This window comes from Cyprinus carpio, chromosome B23 (assembly GCF_018340385.1).
Source record: "Cyprinus carpio isolate SPL01 chromosome B23, ASM1834038v1, whole genome shotgun sequence".
NCBI classification, from domain to species: domain Eukaryota; kingdom Metazoa; phylum Chordata; class Actinopteri; order Cypriniformes; family Cyprinidae; genus Cyprinus; species Cyprinus carpio.
The window spans coordinates 15,382,698-15,405,055 of NC_056619.1; the positions used below are offsets into that span (position 1 = coordinate 15,382,698).

Sequence of the window (22,358 nt, forward strand, 5' to 3'; positions counted from 1 at the left end):
AGCTCTCTGTCAAAACCAAAGGTCAGTTTCTTCAGTCACTTAACCTGGAGTGCACATCGACAGGCATTGAGACAAAAGGTTCAAACTCTGAGAATAAACAAAGAAAAAATGTAACATACAGTACAAAGCATTAAAAAAAATTTAAAGTGTTGACCCAGTCAAACCACACATTCTTTCTTAACAACAGTCTTCAGTTCTCAGAGCTTTTCCTTTGAGAATTGAGGAACATTTACTTTGTTGGTCCTGTAGAGAGATTTATTCATAATAATTGAAAACTGCAAAACGTGAACGATTTTCACTCTGCATATTTGAGTTCGGCATTCAAAGGGTCTTCAACTGCATTTCACTTTAAATGAATCGAGTGCCCTTTCAGTGGCATTTGCATAACCAGGATGTGATTTTCTCATCCATATGATCAAGCAAACATGATAGAGGTTTTTCTATTAAAACTTAGAAATGGGGTTGTTGGTTAACTCAGAACAAATTTGTTTTGTCATATTTAACCACTATTGTACAAATAAAGTTGCCAGTATGAGATAATTTGTGCACATAATTTGTGCATGTGCAGCCAACAGTCTGTAGAATCTTAAAATAAAGGTTCATTGAATTTAACACCCATGTCTTCATATTATTAAAATATTCTTCATAGGAACAAAAACATTTTTTTTTTTTTTAAGAACTACTCAGAGAAAGGTTCTTTAAGGAACCCAAAATGGTTCTTCTATTGCATTTCTTAATATTAAGAGTGTATTTTTTTTTATCATAAAGCTGCAGAAATCGGAAATAATACATTATATAATTCATATTTTTACTGTATTTCACTGACTTCATCTTTCAAGCACTCTACATGGAGGACGGAAAGAGGCCAGAGACACATGGCTCCTCCCTCAGTGTTAGTAAAAACATTCCAGCCAAGTGAGAGAGCCAGCGAATTTGAAACCCTGGAAGTCTGTGTGTTTCTGGTCCCTTCTCCTCTCACATGCTCACTAGAGGACAAGGGCGGCCCATAAGCAGCTGCAGCACATCAGCCTCACAAAGTCTTGAGTGTTCTTTTGTTTTGTGGAGTACCTGAAAGTGTCCCTTCTCTAAAACCACCATGAAAGCCACCATATTCTTCATTCTCTTGACTGTTTTGGCTCGTTCAAGATGCCAGTACCACTATCAGGGCCTGATGAATTACTTGGAAAACAGGATGGTCGCTCTGGAGGTAAGAGAAATTTGGCATATCTGGCAGAGACGTCCACTTTTCTAGACATGCATGTCTCACATCTACTTAAGATTTATCATAGACTTTCTTTTCTCGAGTGAAGTTGTTGCCCAGGGCAGAGAAACATCCCTCTGACTGACAGAATAGTTTAGCTCAGCAGTTTTGTTCTCAGTAAGGCTGAACTGAAAAAATATAACACTGAGTCAATAACCTATCAATAACCTATAGTCCATTCAACTATTATACAGTGTTTTCCATAAAATGAGAGTGAGGCTGGGTACAACAGGACTGAAAGCTCCTCAAAAGAATTTTTTTTTTCTTGGTCTCAAAGTACAGAATACGATGACTGAAAAATGCATTTTTAATGAATATTTAATGGAGCAACAAAATTAATGCAAAACAAAGTTTGTTTTGATTCAAAATCATGTAATATTAAATTCAGCTTGAGCAGCTAGCCTGGAGCAAAAGACCCCTGGGGTGACCACAATGATATGCTGTGCATATTTAATGGCAATATTGACAGTTTGGCTCCATATTCACATACTTTTAATACAGTAATATATTTTTGTGAATAGTTTGAGCATATATTTGTTCTGTAGCCCCTACAGCAAGGGGGCTTTGCATCTCAAATCATTGAACCTATTTGACAGCTGCTGAAATAACTGATTTAAGCACTTTGAAGAAAAATGAATGTTACACTAGTGTTTAAAAGTTTAGAGTCAGTGTTTTTTCTTTTTCTTTTTTTTCTTCTTTTCAAAAATTGTATTCAGCAAGAATGCATTAAAGACATTTATAATGTTACAAAACACACACACACACACACACACACACACACACACACACACACACACACACACACACACACACACACTTTCAAACTTTATTCAGTAAAAATCCTGAAAAAAAGTATCATGGTTTTCTCAAAACCATTAAGCAGCACAACTGTTTCCAACACTGATAATAATAAGAAATGTTTCTTAAGCATCAAATCAGCATATTAGAATGATTTCTGAAGGATCATGTGACACTGTAGAGAGGAGTAATGATGCTGAAAATTCAGTTTAGACATCCCAAGGATTTTAAAATATATAATAAATAGAAAACATTATTAAATTGTAATAATATTTCACACTAAATTTGTATTTTATTATATATGTGATCATTTCATTGATTCTCATAAAGATATGATCTTTTGTCAAAGATCCATTGTACCCTGTTATTAAAGTTTATTTTATTAAAATATTATATACAATTAAGTCAGCGTATAGCTGTAAATATGTTGCATATTAATGCTTTTCTCTTATTATATCTGATATATGGAACTGAAGCATCTCAAAAATGTTGGCAAAAACAGGTGAATTTCTAAATTGTAGAGGCAATGGTTTTTCACATTTGGTCAAAATTATGTATTGCACTTCCCTCGAGTCCTTTCGAAAATACTCTCACACATTACTCAGGTTCTCCATCCCCTGACTCCAGATAACGATTGTGATAAACCTTTCAAATAATGAATGAGCTTTTTTTTCTACAGTTTCCTTGACTGGGAAAAAGAGAACACTTCTTATTACCACAAGCTCTTTAATATTGCACAGAAAACTCATCATTGGAATAAGTTTATCATTGGAAAGAATTTGCTGCAGTCTGTGATCATCTTAAACAACTGAGTGACTCATTAGTGTGTTTGTAATTCTTCCAGGAACGCATTTCCTTGTGGCATGAACAAAATAACCGTTACAGCTCTGACCTGAAGGAATTCAGGCAGCAGGCCGCAGACCTGTTGGAGAAGTTGGGCAAGGAGCACAACAAACTGCGTTCAGACATGGAGGGTGCAGGAGCACGGGTAGACCGAGTGGAGCGTGAGATGGACTACATTGAAACCAAAAATCCCCCTAAGCCTTGTGTGAAAGCAGCAGACAAAATGGTGGAACAGGACGTGGTTGTCAGAGAGAGGAAGAAGGAAGAGTTCTTTGAGTTGTCTGGTAAGTCGGGAGAATTGAGTTTTGACAGCTGAAGCACAACGTCTGATCATGTACTTTCAGTCTCGGTCGAGGGAGACTAGCTAAATTTAGCATGCTATTACACAGTAGAGCAGTTTGGGGGAAAGGTTTGGAGTTTTCTCAGGAAAATTGTAACACTGGAAAATCAAACTGGGAAAATTAATAGCTGCAATTCAAGACAGAGAGTATGAACGATGAGCATGTGCTTTGATTTAAGACATTTGTTTGTTTTGAGAACTAGCATCGCAATTACACTCCCCCATATTGGGATTGTGCTGTAGGCCGTGTGGCCGTCTCATCCAAACAGTCTTTGCTTTGATGGTAAAAACCCTGGTTTCTGCTAATGCTCGGCTTATACCAGGGATTTATTGAGTTAGAGAAAACATGCTGTGTTCTGTTGATTAGAAAACAAGGAATAAAGAATAAAGCCAATCAGTTCACTGGATTAGCCAGTTGGCTTTTGGTTTAGATGTTACACAACTGTTGGCTTGTAGCCTATTTTGTTAATATGATGGAATCAAAGCAGATGAATGTAAATGTGTTTCATTTGGCTGCTCTTCTGTCTCCACTGAAGTGTGCTGTTGTTAACACTGCGTATAGTCCAGTGAATACCAAGACACTGGCAAAACTAGACATTCACTTTTTTTTCCAAGACTGAAGCCAAAATTCCAATACATGTAATTAATTTATTTCTTTGGCAACAAAAGATACAAACACATGTTGTACATTAATGTTTCTGGGGGAAAAAAAATCTCTTTTGCTCACCAAGGCTGCCTTTATTTGATCATAAAATACATTTAAACATTAATATGTGTGAAATATGATTAAAATTCATGTAATGAATGAATGAATAAAGAAGTGTATTACTGGCCCCAAACGTTTTAACATTACTGTATATATTATCAAAACAATTTTATAACAGAGAAGCACTGGCAAGGGAATCCACAAATAAAAAGTGAAAAACATAATGAAATAAATATATATTAGCATGTACTTGATTGAACGATTGCTATAAGCTTTATTATATATTTTTAGAACAATCTGACTCTCTTTAATTTATTGAATACATTTAATAGAATTTTAGCAGCAAAATGTGACAAAGTATGACAGACAAATCTATTAAAGCCCAAAATGTTTCAATAAATTATGTGTCTTCGAAATTATGTATCTTAGAAATAGTTCCCAAAGGCCTGTGTATTATAATGAAGAGTATTAACAATTATCCTCATTAAGCCCCTCACAATCCTCTATTGCCTGCACATTTATAACAAACATGGCATTTAAGGGTGGATCTTTCACTGCTGGATGCTTACAATGTCTGTTTTCTTGGTTTATTTCTTTAATAAAGAAAAACAAAGGTTTAAACTCATAATCTTGGCTTCATTTTTCATAAAACTCATAAACTCTTCCAGTGCTTGTGCAAACTATGCAGTCTTTATAAATTGCTTTCAGAGTTTGCCATATTAATCATAGGACGCTTCCCGTTGACATTAATCATGTTTGTTTTCATCGTCAGTGTGCGTGAACATCGTATCCAGTCTAAAAGCAATGAAGATCCTTAAGAGACTGGGAAGCCCAAAAGGTGTCTGGACCAAAGATGCCAGATCAGCAAAAGTCTATGTTTTTAACGGGACGTCCGACAACACGCTGTACGAGTTCAACTCCGTGCGAGAGCTCTCGGCATCTTCAGGCGTATCTAAAGGCAGGCAGATCACTGTGCCCACCGCTTGGAACGGGACCGGTCATGCAGTCTATGATGGATTTCTCTATTACGTCAGTGAAAGTTCAGAGCTCCAAGTTATCAAATATGACATCAAGAATGGTTCTGTTGCAGACAGCGCAGTTTTTCCCATGGATGACCGCAGCCCGGTGTACCAGCTCAATCCAGAGACGCTGGTGGACATGGTGGCGGATGAGGATGGGCTATGGGCGCTTTATCCGGCTGGAGACACTATTAATCTTGCTAAGATGGATATAGATTCTCTGGATATAGAGCAGATGTGGGACACGGCGTGTCCAAGGAATAATGCTGAAGCTGCTTTTATTGTCTGCGCCACGGTCTATGTGGTTTACAACACCAAGCCACCGAGCCGCTCACGTGTGCAGTGTGTGTTTGATGTGAATGACATGGTAAGCAGCGAAGAGGCCCCTTTGATTTATTTCCCCAGGCGCTATGGTGCCCATTCCAGCCTCAAATACAATCCTGAGGAGCGGCAGCTCTATGCTTGGGATGATGGGTACCAGATTCTGTATAAACTAGCACTGAGGAAGAAGTTATGGGCGATTATGCCACCACCTGAGGAATAGTGGCCTTTTTTTTAGCTCTTAAAGGGCTCTATGTTCCTGGGTACAAAAAAGTTTGTGATTTTCCTAAAGGGATAATTATGCAAAACATAAATCTTGCCATTATTTACTCACCTTCATATTGTCAAGTCTGTATGCATTAATTTCTTCTAAAGAAAACATTTTGAAGAATATTTTCCATTCAGTTACAATGGATGAGGATGGAGGTGTTTGAGCTTCAAAAAGCACACAAAACCACCATAAGTCAGAACTTGAGTATAATATAAGAAATGTATTTTTTGTTATTTTTTAATGAATTAGCCTGGTTTATTTTTCAAATCACTGATACTGAAGATTATCTGTTCATTTTAAACAACTTTAATTTGGGTCTTTATCTCACACAAAGCTATAATATGAAGAGGAAACAAATTAATAAAATATGAAAAAAGTTTTAGTTTTACCTGTAATTTTATGTTAAAATTTAAAGCTCTTTTTCTGCATTGTTAATTTAAAATAACTTAAATATATGTATTTTTATGTTATAATTCTGAATTATTTATTTATAATTTTTTTTTATAATATAAGTACAACCACTTGTATTATAGTAGTTTTGTTTCCTTGCTCCCGTCCAGTCCATTGTAATTAAATGGTCCACAGCATTCAGCAAAATGATTAAATAAATTTAAAAAAATATATAAATAAAATAAAAAATGTTTTTTTGGAACAACTTGAGTAAATGATGACAAAATTGACATTTTGCGTGTGAACTAATCCTTTACCTTTAAGAATACACAGGTATATTGCTTTTGTTGCACATATTATTAAAAATATGAGATCTCAATAAGTGACTGATCAATCCTAACCAAATATTTGTGATTTGATGTTCTCAACTCAAGCAACTCAATCCTTGAAATGACTGAACCAACATTTTATTTTGGTATTTTTGAAATACAAGAACTTTTTCAAACATTACAAGCTATATTGCAAGTACAAATGATCAATACAAAATTAGAAAGTTGTTCAGATTCACAAGGGGGGCAAAAACACCAGCACACAGGAGTTAGTGATGAGGTAAAGAACCAGATCTATACCTTATTAACTTTACATTCATCTACAGAAACACACTCTTGTTATCTGAGTATTACAACATTGGTGATATTGTAAAAACGGGACCAAAAGTTGTACTTTGTCACAACCATTTCTTCAACAAGTTGACTTGGAATTTTTAAAGGTTCTGTTAAAATATTAAATCTATTTTACTATATAGAAATATTTAAAGCTTAACAGATACCCTAGGAGATTATGGAGGACATTGTGTAAAACTAGCCCCAAGTGTCATGTATATTTTAAGATATTTCAGCAACACCAACTGGAGATCAGTGTAAAGTCTTTGCTCCGGTATCTTGAACTGTGCCCTGCAGTAGGTTGTTTCTATCAAGGGTCAGCTCTTGTGCCCTTGTACGTGCATTGAATTTTCTGTCTTTTCTTATTTGAAACATACAATCAAAATGTCCAGGACCTTGAATAGAAGTTCTGAATTAATTTCATTTCTGTGCATTTATGTCATTTGTTTCCAGCATATGCAGTGTTGTAATTTCTTCTTCTTTTTTTTAAAATGAATGCATGAATGACAGGAGAAACTTTAACTACAGTAATCATAATTTAACCTTCAGCAGGGGTTTGCCTGAGCATCTCTGTTAAATTTAAATTCCAAGTCAAACTGTGTTATGAATGAATTTACCATGTAAGACAAAATGATTGAAACCACAGCGATAAACAAATAAAATATTGCGGGCAATAAACATATTGAATTTTGTTAAACCATTTATGACATTAAAAATCCAAAAAGGAATACTTATTATTATTTTCATCACTCAGTTTAGCTTTGTTATGCATTACATATTATGAAAATAATTATTGGGCAACATGGCATTAGTTTTGTTTCTTTTTTCTTTTAATTTACAGAAACTGATCAGTTGACAGTTGTATATTAAATTCTTGCGTTATACAGATAATTGATTCACTATTTAATTCACATAGTTTCAAGTATCCCTTTTGTCTACATGAAAATCAAACAAACAAGCAAATAAAAATATTAATCTGAAGATGAACATTAATTAATTGCCATTAGTTTTATGCTGTAATGTTAACCCTGCTCTATTATACAATACAGAATATGAATATATTTTTTATAAATTTGAGCATACTTTGTTTACTCGTAGTTTTTTGATGTTATGTTTTAACTCACAATGAAATTACATGTCAAAAGATGAACGAGATGTCAACATTAGATTGAAACTGGTGTATAGAACTGCTTCTGTAGCTCTTTAAATGCTATTGTAACAAAGTGAATAAAAGCCACATAAATCAAATCAGACCTCTATGAATATTTCAGCACTTTTACCTTAAATGCCCACTTTTGTACTCCAGGTCTCACCCATGAATATTAATGTAATCACAAAAATTTATCCAGCTAGATGTGAAGTGTTTTTGTGTGTGAACAGGAACTTCTTTACACGTAAACGTTTTTGTTTTGGCAAAAAATTCATGGATAGGAAAAATTTGTTGTGCTCTGATAAATTTAGTCTCTTTTTACACACAACATTTATACAACATCTATAAACTGATAAATATTTAAATATTCTTCATAAAACGTGTACTTTCACACAATTTTCATACAAGGATTCAACAGAGAAAATGGTTCATTTTTTTTACACATTTATACAAAAGAATATTTTTTTTTTCTTTATTTTATAGAACATGTTTGATCAATTCCCACTCAGTACTTCCAATAGTTGATCCTACTTTCAAAGTCTTTAGATCTGAGCAGAGCCATCTACAAAGAGCCTTGCAGTGTTGTGCAGAAACTTCTGTTTGCACATAGACTGCTTGCAGAACACCGCATCAGATTTAAAATGTTTCAGGAAAATTCATATTGGAAAGAAACATCTCCGCTGACGATACCAAGCTATTCTAGGAACACAATGTTGGCTTTGAATAGTATTCTAGGTACAGAGATTTGTACAACACTCCCAAGAATTGACTGAGGATCGTATGGACTGGAACAGCTTGAACATGGTGAACATCAGGGCAAAGACATCAGGATCTTAGATCAGTGTTTGGGAACCATCTAAAACAACCCATAGGAGGAAAATTGAAAAAGCAGGGCTCTCGTTTTCATCGGAGTGACAAACGGAGGATGCCGAGCCTGTAGTTTTACATATGGCTCTGATCAAGGGCTGGCAGGAGGTTTGGGGGAGGGACAAGACCCCTGACTGTCAAAACTGGCCGTTCTAGCTTTCCACTGGAAGAGAAGACATATGAAAAACCCATCAATGAGAGCATTATAGAGCAGTTTATTGTTATAGCAGAAGAGCTGCACCCTATAGAATGGATATCAGTCTGTGGTTGCATGAAATTGATGTATCTGAAGTTATATTACAAGTTGAACATGCTCCTTAATAGCGTTTTTTTTATTAGAGTTTTTTATATTTTGTTTAAATTTTTATGTTGTTTGAATTATAGTGGGATAATATTTGTTCCTGTTCCACTTAAGCAAAACTGCAACACAGCACACGCACACGCGAAGGGTGCTGTCAAACAAAAGTAAACTAGTGCTGTCAAACTAGTAATGATTAATCGCATCCAAAGTATTATTTGTGTTTTAATACACACACATGCATGTATATATTTCAGAAATTTTTTTATATAATGTTTATATAATGAATATATTTATTTATAATATAAATTACAGTTATGTATATATAAATACACACACATGCATGTATATATTTCAGAACTATATCAAAACTCAGATATGCCATTCCCATACCTAATCTACATACCGTACAGTCACTATTATGCATTATACAAAATTGCAACTTGAAAATCACTATATAGTAATAATCATAAACTGCCTGTTTTCACGAAGGAGCTCAAACTTCCACTCCCAGTGCCAATCTCATCTAGCACTAGTTTTATAACTGGAGGAATATGAAAAGGATAAAACATTTCAATACAAGCATTTTAGTCAATTACAATTTGATATGTCAAACCTCTAACCTATGACAATCGTTTAAAAGTACCCAAATTCTACTGAAAAACTGCAGACTTGGCAAGCCTGAACTAAATTATTCAGTATAAAAATTAACACCGTGAGCATTAATCGGCTTAATTATAATGAACACTCATTTCAATAAAGGTGACTTCTAATAAAATATGATAATTTAACTCAAAATATATTGAAAATACAACTTTAACCCATTTAATTATCAAAAACAATGATTTGTGGCCTCTGCCTTTGTTTATTGCCCAGACTTACTTAATTAAATATTCAGATTAAAGAGCAAGAGCTACACCTCAAAACACAATACATAGATGCCCAGACATGACCTCAACTGAATCATATTTATTAATGTTTGTTCAAAACAAAGGCAACTTTTATTAAAACTGCATATTATTATTTTTAACAGAAGAAAAACATTATTAAAATAAACAAAGAGACCAAAATCTGATAACCTGACATTTGCATAGGGCCAAATAAAAAATTTCCCCTCATGATTAACTTTAGACCGCAGGTCAGAAAGGGGACAGAATTTCAGTGTGTGAATTAAAATCAGCACTGACATATTCTTCTCATGTATTATTCATAAAGCACAGTGCAAGTGTGAGGACGTGACTAGAGGGATCTGAATGTTTACAAAGAAAGATTGGTGACTAGTCAGAAATGAATTCTGGAAATGCAATTTGCATATGAAAAAAGTTCTTAGTTCTATATAAACAGTAATTCAGAGAGTTATTATATCTACCCCTCATATGTGTGTTTACATTTGCTGGAGGGAGGTTACTTACCTCTTTTTCTGATTTCTTAGATTCCAGCAGGGGATGCCAGTGTGCAATTGGCTTACGGGGGTATGCGAGCATCTCATTCCAGTGGTCTCTTCCTAAACCTTCAGCACCACTGCCCAAACGGCACACACCAATTATCTCATTGTGCCCCACCCTGAAAAAAAAAATTTGTTAAGAAATTATCTATACATCTGTATATTCCTTTAATGTAAATGAATAGTTCACCCAAAAATATAAAAAAAATAATTCTTTACTCATCCTCAGGTCATCCAAGAAGCATTATATCAGCATTACATCACTTGCTCACCAGTGGATCCTCTGCAGTGAATGGGTGCCATCAGAATGAAAGATAACAGCTGATAAAAACATCACAATAATCCACAAGTAGTGCAAGTAATCCACAAACTGTGTGTTTGCAATAAATCCATCACTAAGACATTTATCCATAATATTACTTTCTCCAGTGCAAATGCTGTCCTGAATCAGAAGAGAAATATGCACAGATCAAGTAGTGTTTAGAAGCAAAAACAGTCCAAAACTGTTCTAAACAAATATATTGGTGCCCACAGGAGGAAGCCTTATTATGGATTATAAACTCATATTTTTGTCAGAAGCAATGGTTTAATGATGGATTTATTTCTTAAAAACACAGTTTTTTAATTGATGGTCTGGATGGCTTGATGGATTACTTATGAATTATTATTATGCTTTTTTCAGCTATTTGGACTCTTATTCTAACGGTACCCATTCACTGCAGACAATCCTTTGGTGAACAAGTGATGTAATGCTGAACTTCTCCAAATCTGTTTCAATTTAGAAACACACACATCTACATATTGGAGTAAATTTTCAGCAAATTTTACTTTTTGGGCGAACTATTCCTTTAAGTGATCCAAAATAAAAACATCCACACTGGCAATGAATAATATACCAAAGTTTGCAAGACCTAAAAGCCTTTTGTTAAAAGACAATAATATGAGTTTGTATGCCAGTGCAACTAACCTCTTTTGCAAAATGGTATCTGTGTAAAAATATGTGCATATTCAGAGAGAGTAGATGATGTGCCACAGGATAAAAGAAATCAGCATGCATTTACCTCAGTGGTGCTGAACTTTACTTGAGTCCTTTTGTGAACCCACAGAAGAGAATTGTGAAATAGCGGTTTCTGACATTTAATAGAGTGTGTGTTCCTTTCTCAGAAACTTTCAGTATCACAAACAGACTGTTTGAGACTTGAGAATGTTGGGTAAAATATATATACCTGGTTCTTTGCCCAGTCACCCGCCTGTAGAGAGGTGAGTGCTAAATGCTCTGACACCTGACCTTTTCCTCTTCCTACTAAAGCACATGAACCATGAGATCATTCTGATGTCTGGTGTTCCTGCTATTCTAATGTTTCTTGTACAGGTTGTTATTTGTAATGTAGTCTCAGCTTCAGACGTCATGGCCACAGACCACTGGCTAAATGTCTGATGCATATTGGACACAAAAGTGGAAACACTTCAGGAGTGTCAAAGTTGTCATTGGATTGGTTGAATTCTACAGAATTTCCGTGAGACTTGTGTGTTGCGTTCTTTAACGTTCCATCCGGAAACAAAGATACCGTGGGGAGTTTTTTGTTATTTATTTGATTTGTTTTGGCATGACCAGTGATGAATAGTATTGGTAAAGCATTTTTAGGTTAAGTATGTATCTACCTTGAATAAATTTTGAATAAATCAGTTCCCTTCTACAAGTTTTGTTTTAATTTTTTTAATTTTTTTCTAAATTTTTTTCGATTTTTTAAAGAATAAATTAAGAATTATTTATTTGATAAAAATAATAAAATATGTTAAATAAATAAAAATGTTTCCCCCCATGCAATTACAAAGAATGAGAATGCAAAATCATCATAAATGTATCTTAAGTCAAGTAAGTCCACACTTCTTTTAAAGTCATAAAATATACATATTTGCATAACTGAAGTAAATGGTAAAAGAATTTTCTTTTTTTTCTTTTGTTTTTATTAAACTGTCCCTTTAAATTTCAATATAAAACTTAAAAATAGCTGTTTGTGTTACGTACAGGTCATAGTCCATGACTGAGATGTGCAAGCTGACTTGGTCCATGCTCTCTGGAGGGATGTCAAAGATAATGGCCTCATTATAAGTGGGATTCAGAGTGTTTTTCTTTGTTGTGGTCTTCTTCTTTTTCAGGCGTCTTCCATCACAAATGAGGGATACTTTCACATAGGGATCTGCTCAGAGAGAACACCGTTATCAGTTCAGCTCATATAACTGCTATTAATTTCACATTTGCAGCTTGAGTTTTTATAAATGATCTTTAAACATATTGTAGTATGCACTAGTTTCAATTAATTAATCCTCTAACAATAGCTTGAAGTTGATGAGAGTATTAGATGAGAAGATTAGAAATGAATGCCGGATATCTTCATTGAGCCATCTTAATATTCAGTGTGAATGGAAGGCCATTGAGATTTAGGGCTTTAATGGAATGACTTGAGTGCTGATTCTGGCATCAGAGCTGCATACTGATTTTCCATCATTGCACAATTTGTTTGATCTATTATGCTTGTACATTAGTAAGCCATAAACTACTTCCAGGTTGGGAAGAACAAATCAGATGAGAAGTACTTGTTCTGACACCAAATTTGCTTGGGGCACTTCTTAATAGATGTTATCCAGTTCACGTGAATTCAATTTTACTGCAAATGAAAAACGTTTACTCTTCAGCAGATAAGAGAAAAAATGTCTGGTGTGAGACACTGTGTCATTATAAGGCAAAAAACAAGATAGTGTGAGTAATTCATGTTACTGGAGCTTAAAATCATTCCCTGGATCATATTCGGAGTGGTTCTTTAGCTTTTTGGGTTTAATTCGCTCAGTGATGCTGCTGATTTTCCTTTGGGAAATTTTGTTTATGACAGACAGAACAAAAGCCAATCTGGAACATGAAACAATGATTAGAACATGCGGGAAACGTGCATTAACAACATATGGGAAAACAAAAGAGGTTTCCAGAAACCATAAAACTAAATTGGGCAATTATCGGGAGAGTGGTGCCACTTTTTACTACTGTTGTCCTCTTGGCAAGGAGAAATGAGACAGAGATAAAACGAATACACATAATTATATTTCAGGATGTGTCAAGAGGTTTGAATCATTGAGGAATGCATGAATGATTTATATATTTTAAAGGAGACCTATTATGTCCCTTTTTATAATATGTAATATAAGTCCCAGCATGTGTCTGTGAAGTTTCAGAAGTTACCCCACAGATCATTTATTCTGAGTGGAAGCAGAAACACGCCGTTTTTGTGCATGTTTCTTTAAATGCAAATGAGCTGCTGCTCCCCGCCCCCTTTTCTAGAATAGGGCTCTGGCTTTACAGCTTGTACCTCAGATACTCTGCAAAAAAAAAAAAAGTATGGATTTGATTATCATGTCTATCGTGCTGAAATCATGCATTTTAAACCATATTAGTTTAAACTTCTGATATACGGTTTCCTGAGCGCACACATCCGAAGCACATGCACAGAAAGCAGCTGTCACAGTCACTAAATTAAGTTAATTTTTGTTTCTTTTGTTTTTTTGCTTGATGTTTGAGTTTAGTGTAGGTTTTTGTTAAAAACACACATTACACAGTTACAAAAACAGTCGGTTTTGTCTGTGAAGGTAAACAGCTGGGAAAGCTGGGAAATCGCATGTTTGTTTTTGTTTTGTTTGTGTGGAGGGTGATTTATATTCAGATAATTCAATAAATCCACTGCTCCCTTGTCTCCTCTGTGGCTGGGAATCTAAATAGAGTTCTGTGCTCGTCAGATGAGCCAAAGACAGAACAGTTTGCATGCTTTGATCAAACTTTTGCCATTTGAGAAAACACAATGGTGGCACCGTGCACTCTCAGAAAAAAGGTACAAAAGCTATCACTGGGGCGGTACCTTTGCAAAAGGTACACTTATGCTACCAATATGGACTGTTTAGGTACAAATGTGTGCCTTTTGAAAAGGTACAGCCACAATGAAAGCTTTTGTACCTTTTTTTTCTGAGAGTGTGGGTGGAAACTGTATGTAATATTATAATAATATTCCCTTTCTACATCACTGGGGGAGAAAAAACTGAGCAGCTCATCTTTTCACGAGCTTGCAGCGAAAGGCTTACAAAAAAAATTACTGAGCTGTTTTTTCATGTTTTCTGGGTTGGTGATGCACCGGGACCCGTTTATAGCACTTAAACACGGAAAGAGTCAGATTTTCATGATATGTCACCTTTAAATCAAAATATGAGAATAAATAAAAAATATATATAAATATTACCCTTTCTGTAAAACTGACAAGAGAAGGTTTAATATTTAGAATATGTAGACAAATAATTTACTTGGTTATAAATAGTTGAAGATCACCAACGTGTATGATATACTGTATATTTTTAAACATTAAGAAATTGGCTACAAAATTAACAATAAATCAATTAATTAACTAACAAATAAATAAATTTATTATAAAAATGCATCCCACTTTTCTCGTTGTGTATATGATGTATGTTCACATGACTAAAATAATATTTGCTATATTAAAAGAGTGCTTATGACACATTTTCCCCCATTCTCCCCTGCTTTTAATCTCGTGTCTGTATTTTGATGGTCAAAGGCAGTAAAGCTGATGACATACTACCTGAATATCCTGTAATGTCCATTGCCTTTAGGTTCCTGCATTTGATGACAGTGAGTGTTAATCTGCCTGCCGTAGGTAGATAGCAGAGTGAGAACATGATCTCCCCAAGGTCCACGCTCTCCTGTCACACAGACACACACAAATCAATGTAGCATAATGTATTGGCACATTCTGTTATAAAGGGCACCTTTTCAATCCCATAGCACTAGATAATAGTGATAAAAACAGTAATTGTGCAATAATGTACCAGAAACAGACACTGTTCCCCCAGCATCACTCGCGGTCAAGATCAGAGTACAGAAACCCATTTCCTCCACATAAAGACTCATGATTATGAGATAAAAGTGGTACAGAAAATACGAGGGAAAAAATGACAATGAAAAGACAAAATTATGACAAAAAGTCATTGACACTGAAATTAAGATTAAAAAGTCATTATGACAAAAAGTGAATTCTTTTAGGCCTACTTTTTGTTATAATCGGGACTTTTTATGCCATAATTATGATTCTATCTCATAAATTAGACTTTTCATCTCATAATTCTGACTTAGTATCTCATAATTTAGACTTTTTACCTCATAATTACCATGTTTCATGTCTTAATTACCTAATTTACCAAACCATAATCTTTTATGTCATGGAAATGGGCTTCTATAATAACGTACCAATGCTATGGCTACCCGTTATTAGCGGTGTTTCATTCATTTAAACGGAGGAATCATTGTATCAGTATTGATAGTGTACCTTTTATTATTTGCTTTTGTATCTGCACAGTGCCTGACTAGAGACAGTCAGTCACTGTTCCATAGTTTTTTTTTTTTTTTTTGCTGAAAGCTAGTTAGCACTGTGAGAAGTTATTTATTGTTGTCTGAGGATGTGGTTTGGCATTTTGATTATGAAGGTTGGGTTTAATAAGCCCGTGACTCAATATTGAGGTCTAAAGGAGTCCTGTTTGGTTCGATACAGCCATGGCGACCAATTAGTTGTTACGATTCTCCAAGCCACGCTGCTCTCCTGGACACCACTCAAGCATACTGTTAATTAAACGTCAACTCTCCTAAACACACCAGCCTTTCCACCAGGGCACAAGGTCCATCATTTTCCTCACAGCTGATCCCAACGGGTTTCTTTTAGATCTGTCTAGATAAGATAAACATTTTAAGAGGTGAAACGCAATGTACTTGAACAGTAGTATTTTTAGACTTCAAGACCACCCACTTTTCTGAAAGTTAAGCATGTGCAATGCAGGCAAAGAATGCTATCTGACTGTACTGGAGTTAGTGTGTTAGCGTCATCCTCTCAGCGGTATTAAGTCTGGTGTATATATTAATCACTTTAAATGAGCTCAGTAAGCCACTCTCTGACGGACATATCCCATGACTCCCCTACTTGTGGCTTAATGTCTCTCTAGCCCTCTAAGGTGATTATTTGCAGGTTGTGCTTCAGTAGGGACTTTTTAAAGTAGATTGATGGATGGGTAAATGCAAGCTTGAGAGTTTAAAAAATGCAAAAAATGTTTCAGAAAAATATTTGTAAAGCAATTAACTTTAAGCAAATAAATTATCGGATATTACTGAACATTGATGTCTCATTATGGCACAGGATAAAAAAGTGATTTGATTAAAAAAAGTAAACAAAAAATAAAACATCGAATAATGAAGCTTGAAAAATTATGTCTGATTTCAAAAAGAGTAACGATGTGAGACCATATAGTGAATATTACTAGTTTTACTCTCACCAGAATCAAATTCCTTTAAGCTTCACTCTACTTCAGTCCTTGAGCTCATTAAGTGACTTAATGATTTAGTAAATGTCCTTCTGTCCCAAGTCCACCTGGCAATGTCTTTTGGACGCTGTCTGTTGGCATCAACTTAAAGGGACAGTTCAATTTGAATTTTGAATTGTTTAGTACATTACCGAAAAAAAACAAACCCATGATATTCTTCCTTTTGTGAAATACAAAAGCAGAAGTATAACTGTATTTTTTGCTCCTTTCCTTCTAATGAAAATGATTAGTTACCTATTAGCTAAATGTATAAAATATCCCAAGTCTTCTGAAATCAAAAGAGAAAAAAAATTAAATGTGATTTTCATTTTTTCACAAATATAAGCGTCTCATCCACAATAGGTCCAAATTTTATATATATTTAAATATGGCACGTCAAGATGTTTCACACCATGTTTGACGTCAGTATTTCAAATCCCATTGATTCTTGTGTGTCTTGAAATCAATCACATCACCAAATTTGAACAAAACCACACAATCAAAATGCATAATTGAATAGCAATTATAAATGTGCTTTTTTTTTTATCATTTTTTGAACTTGAGAGCACCTAACTTGAATTGTATTTGAATGTTGTATTTGAATAACAATACAAATTTTGAATACACATATCCATATTGCAAAATTAAATAATAACTTAAATTTAGTCTTTTTTTTTACACAAAGCTTTTGTATTGCTTCAGAGGACTTGAATACAGAATGAGTCATATGGATCACTTTTATGATAATTTTATGGTTCTTTGTGTAATTTTTTGAGCTTGAGAGACCCTTGTTTCTAACTTGTGTTGTATGAAAAAGAGCAGCATTAACATCCTGCTAAACATCTGTGTTAAAAAAATAATATAATGCAGGTATGAAATTACTTCCGAGTGAGTAAATGATGAACGTATTGTCAATTTTGAGTGAACTACCCCTTTTGATAGCTTTGAAAAGAAGTGTTTTGAGTTCCAGATTCAAATCTCCTGCCAAGTGCAATAGAATGTGTGTTTTTGTTCAAGGGGCAGTCGGCCTCCTGCCATGAAAGCAATAACCACAGGTTTATTGAATCGCTCCTCTGAGAATAGCTGTAAGTCTAGAAAACCGAGAGAAATAAGACTCATCGAGGAGCAGTTGAAGCTTGTCATTATGGAGTGATCAACTAACCTCAGATGACCTCAGGACATATTTTGGAGGTTAACTTAAGCATTTAATATTGTGCTGTGATTGGCAGCACCTCTTATTAGTAGCCGTTACGAAAATTAGGCAATTATTTTGTCCACACAATCAGAATATGTCAGTCATCTTCATTTGTCAATTACTACCATATCTGTGTGTTAATGAGTGTAGGGTAGAACTCTCATTAATTTGGCAGTCTTAGCATCAGCGGGTGTACAGCACACAACGTGTTGAATATTGTGACTTCATTTTACCAGACCATGTCAATAATGCAAAAAGCTAATTCACATACCTCAGCTGGCATCTAATAGTCTTGTTATTTAGAGTCAATGGATTTTTTAATCTACACAATCTGTCTGAGCAGTGCAATATCAAGAGCACTTGCTGAGGCAGAATGAATTTCGCAGAACGAAATTTGTGCAGAATGCTGCAGATGAACAATATTTATCAGGCTTGATAGACCAGGTTTATATTATCTTGTCATAAAGTGGGGTCCAAAAGTTTAAGACCATATAGAAAATCTTACCCTTCAGAGGTTTGGGGTCAGTATGATTTTTAATGTTTTTGAAAGAAGTTTCCTAGGCTCACCAAGCAGAACAATTAAAAAAAAAATGTTCTGCTTAATATTTTGTGTAAAAAGGGATTTTTTTTTTTTTTCAGTATTCATAGATAAATAGAAATATTTTTTTCTGTAACAGTATACTGTCATTTTTTAATCAATGTAATGCTGGAGTTAAAAGTATTAATATCTCTCCAAAAAAATAAAAATAAAATAAAATAAAATTATACAGTCCCAAACCTTTTGAACAGTAGTACATTTAATATAAATTTAATCTAAAGTTGTAATATATTTAATAAAATAAAAATAATTAATAAAATGTATACATTAAATTAAAATTTTAATAAATCTCATATTAACCTGGATCTGAACATTTGAAAATGTAATCAATAATAGATAAATAAATGGAAATTGTTAAAGTGATAATGTGAACTTCTCTGTACACCTGGTCAGATGTTTTCAAACCAAATACGAAAACGTTATAAAATTTTATTCTACAATTTCCAATTCAACTTTAAATTGTTATGCTCCCAATTTAATTAATAATGAAACATTTTCTATTAAAAACTAGTGGTCTTGTACTTTTGCACCCCACTGTATATTGATTTGCAGATCTGATACGTATGTGATCAATACATATCTGTGCATGATTACTGTGCATCTCTCCCCCATAAAAAATTGACTTAAAAACCAGCAGTATTTGTACTATCATAATTTGGCAAACACATCAAGAGAAAAGAGAGCAGCAGGGTTCTCTTACAGAGGTAGCATACTGAATGTCTTTCCAGATGGAGGTCTCCCTTGAGAGATCAGACACTTCAAACAGATTGTCCAGTATGACCTCTCCGATCATATCGTGCCGTGAGAACCTGTCAAAGTCGAAAACACTGAGATGGAGCTTCCTGACGGGAAGCTCATCATAGGGTACCGGAAACTGGAAGGACTCGTCAAACGTGGGGTTGAGTGTTTTACGATGGACTCGTGTCTGAAACTTCTGCTTCCGATCCGGCAGCAGGTAGATCTTGACATACGGGTCGGAGCTACCGCAAAGGTCCTTGGCTGGGAGATCAAATGCCTTGAGTATCTTGACAAGTAACATCTCGTTCTCATAGTCATAGCGGAGGGAAAAGTTGATCTTGCCGCAGTTTTTGCTGCCTTTGCTACTGCCGGATTCGTCGTTCTCTGTGGTCATTTGCTTGTAGAGTTCAGGCTTGATACGGCCAATGCTGGTTGGCTGCTCATCCACATCATAGTCATCTCCCAGGTCCAGACTCCCTACCTGCATTTGACGGGGAAGGTGGCGTTTGAAGGAACTATGCCTGGAAAAATGAGATAAAGTAGAGAAAGAGTAGCATGAGGGATTTGATGAGTGTTCAGAAAAAGTTGGATTAAAAACTGAACAATTGCCCAAGGCAAGTTTTTTTTTCAGGGGCCACAAAACATGCATAAAAAACCTTAAATTGAAATGGAAAATATTTATTTTTAATATTCTCATTGTTATTATTAATAATAAATATTATAATATTATATTAATAAATATTAATGTTATACTTACACAATAAATATTATATATTACACACATAAATATCCATTCATTAAAACAAATGGTGCAGAAAAAAAATTTCAATCAGGAATTTCTGTTAAATTTCAAAATTAATTACAAAGAAATGGCAAGTAACACACTGAATTAAACAAAATGAGAAAGATTCTAAAATAGTATTTTCTTGTACAATGTGCTAGTTTTCCAAATTTCAAAAATATATATTTTTACATTGTATATACTGTACATTATATATAATAATACGATATAAATTTGATATAAATTGTTAGCATTTCTACTGGCTTCAGTACAATTGCAATAAAAAAGCCAATTATTGCACTTAGCAAACAACATATCTTCATACACAAAAATATACAGAGCTGCCTTTATATTTTAAAAAGAAGGTCCTTCACATTTGACGGTCTTTGCCATCAAAAGGTTTGATAACCCCTGTCCAATAAAATACATATTACATGGCCAATATTGTGTGGCTACCCATTCAAATGAACCAGTTTGGCCCTTTAATCCTAGTGAAGACAAACCTTAATGCTAGGACAAAAGAAAGCATTTCCTTCATTTGTTATGAAACAGTTGTTCTCAAAAGGAGTGTTAAAATGAATTCTGGTGAAGTTAATTCAACTGCATATAATTGAATATGAATAAAACCACTGCTGTGCCAATGTTCTGTATAACCGAAAGCAGTGGAAAATCTTCAAGAGCAGCCAAATACTGAAGCTCAATTAAATATTACTCCTTAATGGCCAAATCATACATGACAGATATTTAATTTCAAGTGGACAAGTATAGTGCTGTAATTAAGTGTATCCTGGAACTACCCCAAATTAGTATGCATGAACAGAACTTAAGTTTAATCCTGTAATTAACCGAATTTTGTATCTATGACAAAATTTTTTTCTGGTTCATTGGTTTTTGTAAAGGTTAAAAATTGAAAATTTGTTTTTTTTACACTTTTCTTGTCAGTGTCAGTGTTCATCTGCTCTGTAATGTCTTTGGGAGATTCTGTTATGGGGTATATGTGATTGATGATGTCTTTCGAGTCTTGCTGTGAATGGTCTGGCAGTTTGATTCATAGTATGCATTTCCCTCAGGTATATACAATGCTACATATTTTAATGAAATGTGTATGCAGCAGTGGGTGTGTAAATGATGGCAGGCGCAGACTAAAAAATGTATAAAAGATTTGGAAAAAGGGATGAATGGCATGCAGTTAAATTCAAGTGTAACATATTTAGAGATGAGTAGAAAAAATATGGGAAATAAATGAAAACATTCACACTGAAAGTCATGAAAGGGGTAAAATGACCCCTACCTTGGGCAAGAAGCTTCCTTTTTAAATGTATTTAATTCCTATCTGATTTTCACAGAATATCCTCATACTTAATATTCACTAATACCACTTAGTATGCATTATTACTCAGATTATTTGACTGTACTGACTCTATTGGATGAGAACAAAACTTCATCAGCTTGAATCAGATAATAACACTATTTTCTTCTATAAAGCTGCTTTATAGCTGAATCGAATTTGTTTCATAAATGAATTTTGAAACATTGACACTATTACTGAACTGAATTATATCATCATTAAACTGACTTGAGCTGAGTAATGACACTATTGCCTCCTGTAGAGCTGCTTATAGCTGAATTGTACTTGTTTTATAATTGATGAACTTTACAAAGTTATCAAACTGAACTGAATCAACTCTGAAGTGAACTAAACAATGACACCAATGTTTTTATAGAACTGCTTTTCAGCAGAATTTCATTTTCTCATATTTATCTTCCTGCTTTGTATTGTTTAAACAGCCTCATAAATCATGTGTCTTGAACTGTAATAAATATGTCTAAAATATATCTGATATCATTTTTTAAAAAGGTTTTAATCATGTAAAATATGAAATCATTTGAATAAAAATGTAATAAAATTATATGAAAAATATCATTATTAATCATTATTCAAATTCTCAGAGGGCCATCCAACCCAAAAATCACTTCAAAATAATATACATATTATACACTCACACACACGCACACAGTATATATATATATATATGTTTGTGTGTGTGTGTGTGTGTGTGTGTGTGTGTGTGTGTGTGTGTGTGTGTGTGTGTGTGTGGGTGGGTGTGTGTGTGTGTGTGTGTGTGTGTGTGTGTGTGTGAAGAGTTCAGTTGCAAAAGCCTCTAAGTGGCGTTTGAAATGTTTTTCTAAAATGAGCAGTTTTATCAGGCTCCTATGTGCAGGTTCAGTAATTTCCCAGTAATGGCAATAAATATGTTTTTTTCATTGCCATAA

The 22,358-nt window shown here is 34.3% G+C and overlaps 2 protein-coding genes across 3 annotated transcripts in view; one reads left to right on the forward strand and one right to left on the reverse strand.

Moving 5' to 3' along the window:
- The first annotated feature begins 937 nt into the window (after nucleotides 1-937).
- On the forward strand, nucleotides 938-5,783 carry LOC109048788 (olfactomedin-like protein 3B). The gene is made up of 3 exons (XM_042750982.1): nucleotides 938-1,207; nucleotides 2,904-3,186; nucleotides 4,721-5,783. The coding sequence occupies exons 1-3, from the start codon at nucleotides 1,097-1,099 to the stop codon at nucleotides 5,509-5,511; spliced, it is 1,185 nt and encodes a 394-aa protein (XP_042606916.1). The 5' UTR covers nucleotides 938-1,096; the 3' UTR covers nucleotides 5,512-5,783.
- A 2,488-nt stretch (nucleotides 5,784-8,271) lies between these two features.
- Nucleotides 8,272-22,358, reverse strand: part of LOC109048606 (synaptotagmin-6-like) — a 42,238-nt gene continuing 28,151 nt past the window's right edge. For both annotated transcript variants that reach the window (XM_042750739.1, XM_042750738.1), the window contains exons 3-7: nucleotides 19,266-19,824; nucleotides 15,008-15,128; nucleotides 12,400-12,571; nucleotides 10,339-10,489; nucleotides 8,272-8,791 (exon numbers count right to left, since the gene is read on the reverse strand). In XM_042750739.1, the coding sequence (XP_042606673.1) occupies nucleotides 8,720-8,791; nucleotides 10,339-10,489; nucleotides 12,400-12,571; nucleotides 15,008-15,128; nucleotides 19,266-19,824 (1,075 nt within the window). In that variant the 3' untranslated portion in view covers nucleotides 8,272-8,719. The remainder of the gene's footprint in view (nucleotides 8,792-10,338; nucleotides 10,490-12,399; nucleotides 12,572-15,007; nucleotides 15,129-19,265; nucleotides 19,825-22,358) is intronic.

What these genes read in the sequence shown, in the direction of transcription:
- LOC109048788 (XM_042750982.1), top strand. Translation starts at nt 1,097, where the DNA reads ATGAAAGCCACCATATTCTTCATTCTCTTGACTGTTTTGGCTCGTTCA. An exon ending in ACAGGATGGTCGCTCTGGAG is followed by an intron (nt 1,208 to 2,903) that starts GTAAGAGAAATT and finishes TAATTCTTCCAG; the next exon opens with GAACGCATTTCCTTGTGGCA. An exon ending in AGAGTTCTTTGAGTTGTCTG is followed by an intron (nt 3,187 to 4,720) that starts GTAAGTCGGGAG and finishes TTTCATCGTCAG; the next exon opens with TGTGCGTGAACATCGTATCC.